Here is a 12,884-nt window from a genome sequence, read left to right as displayed (position 1 = left end):
GGGGGGGGGGGGGGGGATAAATATGTGAGGCAATGGATGTATTTATTAACTCATTGCGGGGTTGGGGGAGAATCCAAATCATCATGTTGTACACTTTAACTAACTTACGGGTTTGTCAGTTATACCTCAAAGCTGAGGAGAAAAGAAAAGGACAAAAATAGATACTAAAAACAATAATAAAGATATAAATTGAGCTATAGCAGAGATTAAAAATATAATAATAAAACACTATGAATACCTTTTGTTAATAGTTTTATTTAAAAATTTAAAAGAGGACAAAGTCTTAGAAAAAAATAGAATTTATAGAAACTTCAATTAGAAATAGTATGCCTGAATGGTCTATTAACGATTAAATAAATTGACTTAGTAGTTTAAAATCTTCCCACAAAGAAATACTAAGCCCAGATAATTTTACAGGTCCATTCTACCAAATATTTAAAGAATAGATTGTTCTAATTGTATACATAAGACAATAGAAAAAGACTACTCTTTACTAGCATTAGAATTAGTATAGCCTTGACTAAAACCAACTGAGGTTTCAATAAAAGAAAATTATATTTTGTATATTACTTTTGGAGGCTAGAATTGTGACAATCTGAATAAGACAGAAAATAATAGCATTTGATAGTGTGACGCAGAGTTTAGGAATTTTTCTGTTCCCATTTCCACTGCCTTGTTTCATGCGCATATTCCCTCTCATGGTCATTTCAATACCCTCCTTGTCTCTGGCCTAGCTGCCTCTTCAAATTCCTTCTCATTGCTCTCAATTTAGCCTCCCTAGAAAAGTCTCTGCCATGCTTGAAACCCTTTACCAACCCTCCACTGGTTCTGCTGTACTCTGAACTCTGTTCTCAAGGTACTCAGACCAGCTGATAAACAGAGAAGAGAATGAATAATTGTAATTCGGTGTGGTGAGTGTAACAGTGTGAAAGTGTGCTCTTTCCCGCACACCCGTCTGAGAAGGGGCAGGATAGCGGCATGGGGGAAGACAAGAATCGGGATTTAGTGGCGGAGGAGGGCTTACTGGAGGAAGTCAGCCTGAGCTTAATGCTAAAAGATGAGTGTGAGTGAGTCTTCAAGTGGGGAGAGGAACAGTTCAGGCAGAGCGGCTAAAATGAGAAGACCATAGAGATATTGGGAACCTGCTATATGCAGGGAACTCTGAGTCTTCAGATGGTAGTAAAGCACAAAATGGGGCAGGCAGGAGATGAGGTGGGATGGAGATGGGTCAAGGCCACTCTACAGGTTGAGGAATTAGTCCTTTGTACTCTAGGGTGGAGAACTATTGAGTAGTTTTAAGATGAAGAGAATGGCATTTTAGGCACACCTGCTGGCTGAGTGGAAACCAGTTTTAAAGCCCATGAAAAGCGGGAGGAAGAGATTAGACAATCTAAATTGCAATTGGAAATAGGAAGGAATAAATAGTAGGGGATTTATTCAATAAATATTTATCAACTTGGCAATTGATTAGACAATTTTTATATAATATCATTGTCTGGCATATGAGGCAACAAAATAAATTCTTGAATGCACAACTGAGTGAATAAATGACTATTTTTCATATGTATCAGATGGAAAATTGAGGGATAGAACTTGACTGTCAGTTAAGTCTGGTTCTAGCAAATATGTTAGGCAAAGATGAACTTATTTTATAATCTGCAGTATAAAATTATAATTCGATCTGATGAATGAAATAGTGCAGATATGCCTCCTTCCCCAAACCAGGAAGGGACAGGGACATGAATAAAGATTCAGGGGCCAAGGAAGTTTTCCTAGAGGAAGTGAAGCCTGAGCTGAATGTTCAGTGATGAATAGGAGTTAGTGAAAGTAATCAATGAAGTGACCCAATTTGAGATAGTGATTACATGAGTTAGAAGCAGATTCTGTGAGGAAAGTGTCTAAGCTCAGTTTTATCCATGTTGAATTTGACGTCCTTGAGAAATAAACTATATCCAAGATGAAATTGTATGCATGTATGTGAATATCAAAAAGCATTTCCTTTAGGTAACTTCAGTGCTAACACTGTACCTTAAGTGTATCATTTTTAACTGAACATATCTCCCAGTATAAGGGATTATTTATTTTCCTGTCTCTAAGATATGCTTCCAAATCCTTTATTCCTCATTCTCATCTCCTGTTTTTCTATCCTCTGTGTCTCTCTTCAGCAATGCCTATTTCCTTTCCATACTCTGCTCATCTTCTTATCATGAAAAAACTCAAACAGTATATGAGATGATGTATGTGATGTATATGATTATTGGGCCTCAGGATGAAGACTTACAACCTGAGTGACATGATGGAAAATGCATTAGTTTTTATCTGACAGTATAAGCATAGAAATAGAGGAAATGAGGGGGTCAGAACTCCATAGACTGAAATAGAATGCAGAATGACTTAGGTAAATTGGAGAAGTATGGTCAATAAAAATGAAAGTAGTATTGGCAGTGCATGTACAAGGGAAAAGTGAACAAGAAACGTTTGAATGCTAGACTATGAATGAGAACAGCAGAAGCATCCCTGAGCCATTGAAGATAACAAGCTGGGCAGCAGATAACCATCAAGTCTGCCAAGTTCTCTAAAACTTGGTTTTAAAAGCATGTATAGCAGTACACCCTAATTAAGAATACACCACTTGGATATCTGAAACACAAACTCCTCTGTATAAATTTAAAACCTGTAGGAGAACACGGTAGCCAATCTGGTTGCAGAGGAGAAAGCAAAGAATACTTATATATTCGGAAAGGTCAAAGAAATTAGATCTAAATGGCCTGGAAAAAAATATTGATATTGACTTAATAACAAACATCAAATATAAGAAAGAGCTGTTTCAGTTTACATGGAAAGGAAAACAAAAAGCAAATGAGCTTATACCACAGTTTAGGGATTTCTGTCAGTTAACAATTTTCTGAAAGAGATGCTTATGAAATATTGAGAAAGATGGGGGAAGTTGTACAAGATTTTCTGATCTTTAAAGAAAGAGGATATGCAGTCGTCCCCAGTATCCCCAGGGGATTGGGTCCAGGACCTACTGTAAAAACCCAAATCCACTGAAGCTCAAGTTCCATAGTCAACCACATGTGTCTGCCTTTTCACATCTTTGGATTCAACCAACCGTGGATTGTATTGTACTGTCGTATTTATTAAAAAAAAAAAATCCGCCTTATAAGTCAACCCGAGCAGTTCAAATGGGTGTTGTTCCAGGGTCAGCTGAACTCATCCATTTAATTATTCAAGAAACATTTATTGAACACCTACTATTTCAGAGAGTCCTTCCTGTGTAGTAAAGATAAAAATCGTAAACAAGAAATAACGATTTCTTGTTCACAGTCCCTGCCCCATAGATTTTACAGTGTAGTTAATATATATAATATTATTTGTATGATTGTGGGTATTTTGAGATGTGCTTTTCTAGTTAATGATGGAGTTATTCACACAAAAATGGAAAATGTGAGACCCGTTGATGGCAGTTACTTAGGTAGTATTTAGCAGAGGATCTCTGAAAACGTGCTAGCCTGCTGGAAAATGAATAAGGGGAGACAGAGGTATAGAACGTGAGGCATAAGAATCCACTAGTTACATAGACTGGTTAGACCATTCCTGTAACTTTATAGCCACTCCCATTATGCCATTAAAATTTTTTATTATTATGTAGCCGTATGAATCTGACGAAATTATTTTACAGTAGAAGAGCAAGTTACTAAGCTGTTCATACAAATTACGTATGTAAAATGTAAGATTTGCAGTGTTTCCAATACTGAGAGTATATCAAGACCATTTGATTAACTGGGGCTGTTACTTCCTGATTATTTAATGGCACAGTATAGTTGGAAGCTTGTCATTAATGTTGTCATATGTCTAAAAAATAATTTTCTAAGTGCAGCTCAGTATTAGAGGTGACTAAATATCATATTATAATTGAGATGAGAACTATATTATTGTATTGTTGAATTAGTGATGTCAGGGCATTCTACTTCGCAGCCCCAAAGGACCGACCATACAAAAGGCATTTGCAAGCAAGATGTAAGTACAGCATCAGCATAATTGTGGCCAAACGGATCTACAGCAAGAGTTTGTGTGTGTGGGACCTGAAGGTCCAGCTGTTCTTGAAGGATTATCAGGATTTAATGGAAAGCACAGATGGAACAATACTATCGTCTAGAGTATTCTAGGGCAGAGGCTAATATGTAAAAGGTGATCAGTGGCAGACTGATTGTAACACAAAACAAAACTTTTTTTGTTAAGATAAAAAGAATGTGAACCAATGCTACCCAAATAACACTGATTCAGAGGAAATAGTCCCCAGTGCTTCATTTTAGCCATTGTAAAGATGGTCATATGTGGTATGCAGCTGTAAGTGGTTCTTTCTGAATTATTAGAGACTGAACCATTTTTCTGGGTGTTGAGGCAGTTTTACTGGATATGGACCATTGCAATCGTATAAGCTCTCTATTGTGTGACTACTAATTTAGAGTGCTGCCATAAGCCAGCCACAGGACCCATGGCTTCTGTGAATGAATGAGTCATGTTGAAAAACACTCTGAATATGCATTCTGAAATTTATTATTTGAGTTTAGATATATTTAAAATTCTAAGAATTCCTTGTCAAAAGTTTAGTTGGGTTAAGTCAATGAACACATTGTTTTCTTTTACAATCAGTTCATCTGAAAAAATCCTTTTTAAAAGTAGTGCTGTCATGTCTTTCTTACACGAAGTGTAATACATTTCTATGCTAAGTGTGATATATATATATAAATGTTATGTATATATATATATATATATATATATATATGTATGCACATGCACACACATACTTCCAAACGTTGGACATCAGCATGCATTTCAGAAGCCCCAATAATTTTGATCATAAATTATTTTGCCTTAGGTTCACAAAATTCTGCCTTGGAGAAAAAGCACTGTTGTTCCTTAAGACCACACATGTAGGCCTAGCTAGACACTTTTTTGAGGTTAACTGGCATTACTATGACTAGTGCCTATTTATAATATATATGAAAACATTGAAATGTCATAATGCTGTCTCATCGAAGCTGAACACAGTCATCTTTGCACATACCCGGTACCAAAGAGTAAAGTAAATCTTCAGTAACAAATTGAGTTTACAATGGTTCATGTGTAACTTGACACTAAACTCATACTAGAGGCCCTCTTTTTTATAAAGGCTGCCTGTCCACAGAAAGGACTTTTTAAATATCCCTGGAATTAGTGCGAACGGAAAAGCACCTGGACATAGTGAACTGTTTTACTCAGTGTTATTGTCTCCTCCAGTTTTCAACAGTAAATATAGCTCTTTTCACTCTTCTGCTCTGTAACAATAAAAAGATAACTTGTAATCTTGAGGACTACAGAAGGCAAACTCCCCTTTTCGCCACTGTCCTACTCAAAAAACCAACTGAGCAGGTAATTACTGCAATGTTACAGGATAAAGAAAAGATATGTCATATGCTTCTCTTAAAAGAGAATTTGTATATCTGTGAAAGCAATTGATATTTGAACCATTTCCTAGTTTTCTTTTGAATAATTAAAATCAGTTTGAGAGCCCAGTATTTGCGAAGTTTGAATGGCATTAGAGAGTCGCCAATTGGCATCGCTTGGTAGTTCTACTATTTGTTTCAGTTTTGAGTTGGGGAATATTTTTGTATTCTGGGAAAAGCTGTTCTAAAATATGTCATCCATTTCACATTTTCCCTTCTTAAGCTGATATTTTTATGCAATACAAAAATAAATAAATAAAACACTTACTGGGGCTACAGGATGGTCATAATATCGGAAAATTGGCCCTTGGCCAAATTAACCAGGAAGTGGCAAGGATATAGCCAATTTTTTTTCATTCTGAATTTAATATCTGGCTCACTTTTCAGCATAGATTTTGCACTAAGTTGAGTTATTTTCATTCAGAAGAACCTGATACTATTTTGGCATTCTCTTTTTATAGACTATACTCTGTTCTACAAATGTTTGCTCTCTAATTATAGCTCACTTCAATACCTGGGTTAAAGAATTAGAAATTATACCAGAGACTTATACTATATTATAAATGAATTTCATGCCTAAAGGAAAATTAATTCTGTGACTGTTGTACAGAAGATAATGTGCTTAATTTTATTTAGAAGATATAAAGACTCTAAGTTGGAATAGGCCTGTGTATTATTACAAGTTACAGTCTATGACGCCATAATGATTGAGCACGTTTCTGTTAATTAGACATAATATTGTATACTGTGTCATCTACACCATTAGATTTTGGTATTAATCTAATGACAGGAAGAGTGTTAAATCAGAAGAAGCGTCAGATCAGTGGTTTTCAAATTGTGGAGACAGGATCTCGTAGGGTCCACGGAGTTCCTACAGTGGGTACCTGGGGTTGGATCACGGTATTGAGGGAAAGAAGGCCTGGTGGGTGTGAGTAAGCCTGAGTTTCATCACCTGGGTTCTCCACTGAGATCGTCTGGGAAACAAAAAGATTTTTCTGGCTTGAAAAAAATATTTGAAACCCATACACTTAAGGTTCTCTTCTAGACTAACATAATTCAGGGAGTGAGTGATCTAGACATACAGAATCCCTTGTCAACATGTTTCACTACATTATTCTTATTTGCTCATCCAAATATATAGACAGACACAATTAAAATTTTAAAAGTTGCCAGAATTCTCAAATCTACTTTTGTCTTCACTTCTTGAAAAAGGAGTTATCTTTGAGCTCTTTTCTGATATTCAGAGTATTTTTACCATAAGTTAGAGTGTTTCTAACCATGAAGTTATAATTTCTCTATCCTCTTTCTTGTCCACTTTTTAAAGTAAAAATGAGAGAATAAAAAAAAAAATACAGAAGAAAACAAAAAAGAAACTAGAAAAAAGAACACTAAGAGAGAAAAAGAGACCTCTTCCAGTTATTTTCATCGACTGCTACCCTTGACTACTACTCACTGGCCCAGTTCACCATCAACTACTTTGCTTCTCAGTAGCTTTCAAGACTGACTTATGATACAGGGCTAGTCTAATAGTTGTCTGTGATTATGAGAAATAGTCGAGGGAGATGACAGTTTCAACATACACATATATTTACACAGGTGCATAAATTATTTGATTCTGTATTTCTAAATATTTTTACAGTGATATGCTTAAGCCCCCTACTTTTTGTTCTGATAAATTAAAATTAATGTGAAAAAGTAATCAAAGAGAATTTAACAGCCATGATTATGTGAATCACCTCCATTTTTATTTTAAAAATTAAAAGTGTAGAATGAAGTTTGACATTAAGCCAGTTGCACTGTTAAGAAGTTATGTAATTTAAATGAGAGATGCGATCACCCACAGTTCAGAAGCCTTCACCATCACTTTAAGCCTACGGGGTAGCCTTTTGAACTTATACTTTTGATTTTGCAATTCTTTGTATTAACTATCATTATATTAAATGTCTTTTAAGGTACATTTATCTATAGGGCTATATTTCCAGACATACATCATCTCACGTTCTTTAAAAAACATGCAAATGTGTAATTAAAAGAAATGAACAAATAAGTCCATAAAGGGAAATCTGCAGTTTGTCATTTTCATTAGGTCAGATATGTGAAAGATCCTGAAAAGAAGCACTGAGCAGAGCAATACTAGAAAGTTCCAGCTGATCTAGTAGCTGCCTTTATGTAAGACAATAGATCTTGTGAATATTCCTCTTTCTCTCCAGGCAGCTAGCTAGTCTGGTTAACCGAAATTGTTGAGTAATTGTTCTGTGGTTGAGAACAAAATGCTGAATTAAACTGTTCCCAGCGCAATAATTGTGTGATTATAGCATTTATGTTGCTGGCCAAAGGAACAGTCATTAGGTTTGGAAGACTTACCAAAACCACGAGTACAAAAAAAATGCAAATCACATGTAAATTGCTGTTTAATACCTATAGCGGCTTAGAAATGGAACGAAGAGTAGAGCACATTTCTAGTTAAAAGAGATGAACCTGGAAATCTTGATTTTACATTTAGTATAATAATGAAACTAGGAAGATGTTGAAAATGCATTTTCTATATGGTTTTCCCTTCTCTACACTGCTTTTATTCTCAGTCATGCATTTATTTCTCTCACGTCACCCTTTCCCCTTTCTTGCACTCCCAGTCCCGTCTTTCTTAACCCCCTTTGTTAACTTCAGTATTTTTAACTCTGTTCGACTGTCTGAGAAGTTTTTTCCTTTTCTTTTTTCCCTACTCAGAATTACACAGTGAAAAGAACTTATGAACCAATGGGGTGTGAGGGCTAGTGCAGAGAAAGATTTAGTGAGAAAACTGTCAGGAAATACGTACAAAATGTCAGGTAAAAACCAGTTGCTAACAAAGTTGAATTGCTATTATTTCTTTTCATTCTGAACCATTATGCTTTCTATTGCTGATAAATGCATGTACTAAAACGTTGGAGTTTTTCCCCCTGTCATAGCATTCTTCCAGGTGAACCATTCATTAACAGACTACAGTCTCCCCATGATGAAGATCAGGTCTTGCTAAATACATGTGTAAGGTTGAGAACCACATGTGAACTTTAGGCGTAGTAGGGATGTAAGCAATATTCATTGAGTTAATAAATGAAAAATACTTCGTAAGATGAATGACCCAGTAAGAATGAATGATAGATATACTGGCATTTTTCTATATCAGTTATGAACGTAATTCAAGGATGTGAATAGATGATTTTACAAAAGTTTTCAGGCTTCTGATACATTTCATTTCATTACAAATATATATACAATGAAATGTCTTGAAGAATAATCCCACTGGCAGTGACAACCATCACACACAAAGCAGAATAACTGCAAGGCTGAAAATTCTTTGCTATGCATCTCCTTCTTCTGCAATTAGAAGTACATTTAACATCGAGATTTACGCCAAAATTAGGGTTTCGTTTTCCTATGTATTTCCATATCATATGGGAAAATTTACTTCCTTTATAAATTTGTATAAAAGCTACCACAATAATTATTTTAAATTACTCTTTATAAACTATTTCCTGTTGATACAAATATGGTTTTAGTGGACATCACAACATGCAGTTTTAGTTTGCAGCTAAATTATGTGTGTTTTTATTCTTGTGAAATGTGTTGAGCTCAAGAAGTCAAATTAAAAAGTGGAGATTTAGTGAAAATTGTAAAGATTTCAGCTTTATCTAAGTCTATACTCAACTTGTTAAATGGCATTTTATTTTACAAGATTATATCAGCATTCACTTTCTTCACTGCTGACATCTTAACAATTTCCTTTCTACGGTTTTCTTCAAATTTTTGAAAAACATGTTCATACACACCATGTATATATTTTTCAAACATCTACAATGTTTTTAGTCCTTTTGTTATTTCAGTGAACAAAATATTGTACAAAGAGCTTAAATACAGGTTCAGGGTTTAGAAACTTTGTGTGTGATGTTGACTCTTTTAGAAAACCTAGTGGCTTTTAATTCATTCTTCTTGATTGTTTTCCCCATAGTGCAATCTTCAAACTGTACAGGTTTTGAATTGCTAAGCACTACATGATATTAAGTAACCTCTAATTCCTGCCAACCACCCACACATTAATTAGAACAAACCCAACAATTTTAATGATCCCACTTGTCAATTGTAAAGCACGTTTAGAAAATAAAGATCATATTTCAATAATCAAATTATATTTTTCATAGAAACATAGAGTCAATCCCCAGGTAAATATTGCAGTCTGTTCTAAAATATACCTCATAAACCTGAAGCTAGACAAAACCACTCATTCAGAAGGAGAAATTGTTATTTTTGGAGTCCATATTTAAAAACTTACATTTTCCCCTCCATCTAAAACCAAATGCTTTCATCATAATTTTGTGCAGTACTAAATCTCTGAAATCTGGCTTAGTGTGTGGACACATTTTATAAATGCTCTGTCTTTATTATCCTTTAAATAAAGGATCTTAATTATCCTTTTTTTTGTCATTATTTATGTATATCTCTTATAAACTAGGTATAGCTAGATTTTCTTAAAATTTTAATTTGTTGTTTTTTTTAACTTAAAAGCTTATTAGTCCACTTATATTTGTTGTGATTAAACTTAAGTGTGTCATTTTATTCATGCTTTCTATTTGTACCACATTTTATATGTATTTTTTTCTTTTTAATTTTTTTGTGTATTAATTTTTAGTTTTCTCAAGTCATTCTTTTCTCTTTATTGGTTTGGACATTATTTCTGTTTCTTATGGGTTGCCTTTGATGATTTAACAAGTCTACGTATGGTAAAAGAGTTTAAAATTGACAAATTTTGATTTATAAAATAATCTTAGAATTCCTGAGTATTTCTCTCTTGTTTTACGTGTCATTGTTTTTGGATTTAGCTCTGTCTGATTTTTTAAGTCCAAATAATGGACATTATTTTCATTAAACAAAGTTTCAGAAGATTTACTCACATATTCACTAATTTCTTCTTTCATCTCTCCATCGACTACTATTTAGAAGTTTGTTGTCAAACTAATTGTCATTGGTTAATGGCTTCTATCTGGCTGCTTTTAAGATTTCTCTGTGCCTTTGTTTTTCTACAGTTTTATTACAGAGTATTAAGTGATATTTTCTTTTCATTTATTCTGATTGTATATATTTCACTTGTTGCATCTATGGGTCTGTATTTTCCAAATTCAGAAAAACTCTCAACCACTAAATTTTAGAATAGTGGCCACCTCATTTTTTTGTTTTGTTTTCCTGTTCTCTCCTAAAATTTTGACTAGGCATTTGTTGGACCATCTCATTCTAGCCTCCATTACCCACTCTTTCATATTTTCCATCTCCTTGTCTCCTTGTGGACTGATCTAGCTAGTTTCTTTAGATCTCTTTTCCAATTAATGACTTCTTTCAACCACCTGTGTCTAATTTTCTATCTATCCATTCAATGAGTTTTAAATTTCAGTTATTTTCATTTCTCAAAATTCTATTCAGTTATTTAAAAAATCTTCATGAACATCTTTGATCATTTTTTTGTTTGTAACTTTTATTCTGCCTTTTACTTAAGTGAACATTTTAAGCCCATTATTTTATTCTTCATCTGATAATCCAATACTCAGATGCCTTTGGGTGTCTAAACCTGTTGCTTCTTGATTCTGTCTTTACATATTTTGTGTCATTCTTCATGTATTTGTTGAATTGTTTTCTTGTAAGTTTATATTTGACTGAACTTAATCTGTGGGAAATCAGAGTATCTAAATTGGCAATGCTTGTCTACTGGACTGGATTATTCTGCCATGTGTAGGAAGCAAAACAAACCAGAGACCACTTATTTCTAATTTGTAGCTTTGGTTTTCACTGGACATATAGGAAGTTTGATTTGAATTCCAGACCCAACTGAATGTAAGGTCTGTGATTGAATAGTGGAAGTATATTATTATCATTAGTATTTTATAGTAGTGGAATGTAAATTCCATGAAATCAGAGATTTTAATCTGTTTTTCTTTTTCACCATAGTTTTTCAAGCACCTGGGAAATATCCTGTACTTTGTAGGTACTCCATAAATATTTGTCAAAGAATCATCATCATCAGTGGTTTTCCACCAAGCTATTGTAGAAACATCCTAGTATGCTTGCCTTAATTGAAATATTTTCTTTTAAACTTAGCTTTTACTGATTGCATTTCCCTTCATTGATTGTCCTGGGTTAGTGCAGAAGTCTGGAGTTTAGCTTCTTAGATACCCAAGGCTACATCATGAGTTCCAGGTGCTGTTACCTACATTTGCCATCAAGTTAACCCTCATTATCTCCACCTACTTTCAACTCACTAGTCCTTCCTTTCTTCCATGTCCAACTTCCTTGGAGGCTCTGCATCAAAAAGTATGTTGGTTATTATGTAACCAGGATCCACTTACATTGTAGCAGCAGGGATTTCTAGAGTATCTAATATTTAATACTGTTTTATTATACTTATTTATATTATACACACTTATTTCTAAAGGTATGTGTTGAGTTAATTATTTTCAAGCTGTGTCACCCAGAGTTTTTGTCATTTAAAATTTTTTCATGCAAGTTATTTATTTTGATGTAGTAAGATATATTTATAAGTATTATATTATTTATTCAATTGACTGTAAAACATAGTGGTTAAAAGCGTAGTTTGTATTAGGCTGCCTGGATTTGAATTCTTTTATTTGCTGACTGTCTGACTTGAGGCATGCCTCAGTTTCCTCACCTGTAAAATACGGGTGATGGAAGGACCTATCTCATAGAGTTTTTGTGAGTTTGGATGAGTGAAAATAGAATCGTGCAAAAGTCAACATGAAAAAAAACTGCATCATGAGAACTAGGGAACTAGAACAAGCTTAGGGAACTAGAATATTTATTAACAATAATTTATCAAATACTTCTGGTAAAGGGCAGGAAGATGGAAATAATTCATGTAGTCAGTTTATGTTTTCTTTTATGAGCACTTTATTAGATGAAAAGAGACACAATTTAGTCGCAAAATTTTCACAGTTTTGATGGCTGGAAGAAAAATTCTTTCTAATCAAGAAAGCAGTCTATAGAATTACCATATGACCCAGCAATCCCACTACTGGGCATAGACCCAGAGACAACCATAATTCAAAAAGACACATGCACCCCAGTGTTCATTGCAGCACTATTTACAATAGCCAGGTCATGGAAGCAACCTAAATGCCCATTGACAGACAAAAGGATAAAGAAAATGTGGTACTTATATGCAATGGTAATATTACTCAGCCATAAAAAGGAATGAAATTGGATCATTTGTAGAGACGTGGATGGACCTAGAGACTGTTATACAGAGTGAAGTAAGTCAGAAAGAGAAAAACAAATATCATATATTAATGCATATATGTGGAATCTAGAAAAATGGTACAGATGAACCGGTTTGCAAGGCAGAAGCAGAGATAC

The 12,884-nt window shown here is 34.2% G+C and overlaps 1 protein-coding gene across 3 annotated transcripts in view; it reads left to right on the top strand.

The window, feature by feature from the left end:
- The window catches only part of SOX5 (SRY-box transcription factor 5), a 349,622-nt gene that overhangs the window by 188,601 nt on the left and 148,137 nt on the right, over positions 1 to 12,884 (top strand). For all 3 annotated transcript variants that reach the window (XM_007446269.1, XM_007446268.1, XM_007446270.1), the window contains exon 6: positions 9,387 to 9,393. In XM_007446269.1, the coding sequence (XP_007446331.1) occupies positions 9,387 to 9,393 (7 nt within the window). The remainder of the gene's footprint in view (positions 1 to 9,386; positions 9,394 to 12,884) is intronic.

The sequence above is a fragment of the Lipotes vexillifer genome, unplaced genomic scaffold (genome assembly GCF_000442215.2).
Source record: "Lipotes vexillifer unplaced genomic scaffold, Lipotes_vexillifer_v1.1 scaffold477, whole genome shotgun sequence".
Lineage (NCBI taxonomy): Eukaryota > Metazoa > Chordata > Mammalia > Artiodactyla > Lipotidae > Lipotes > Lipotes vexillifer.
This window is presented reverse-complemented; position numbering and strand designations above follow the sequence as displayed.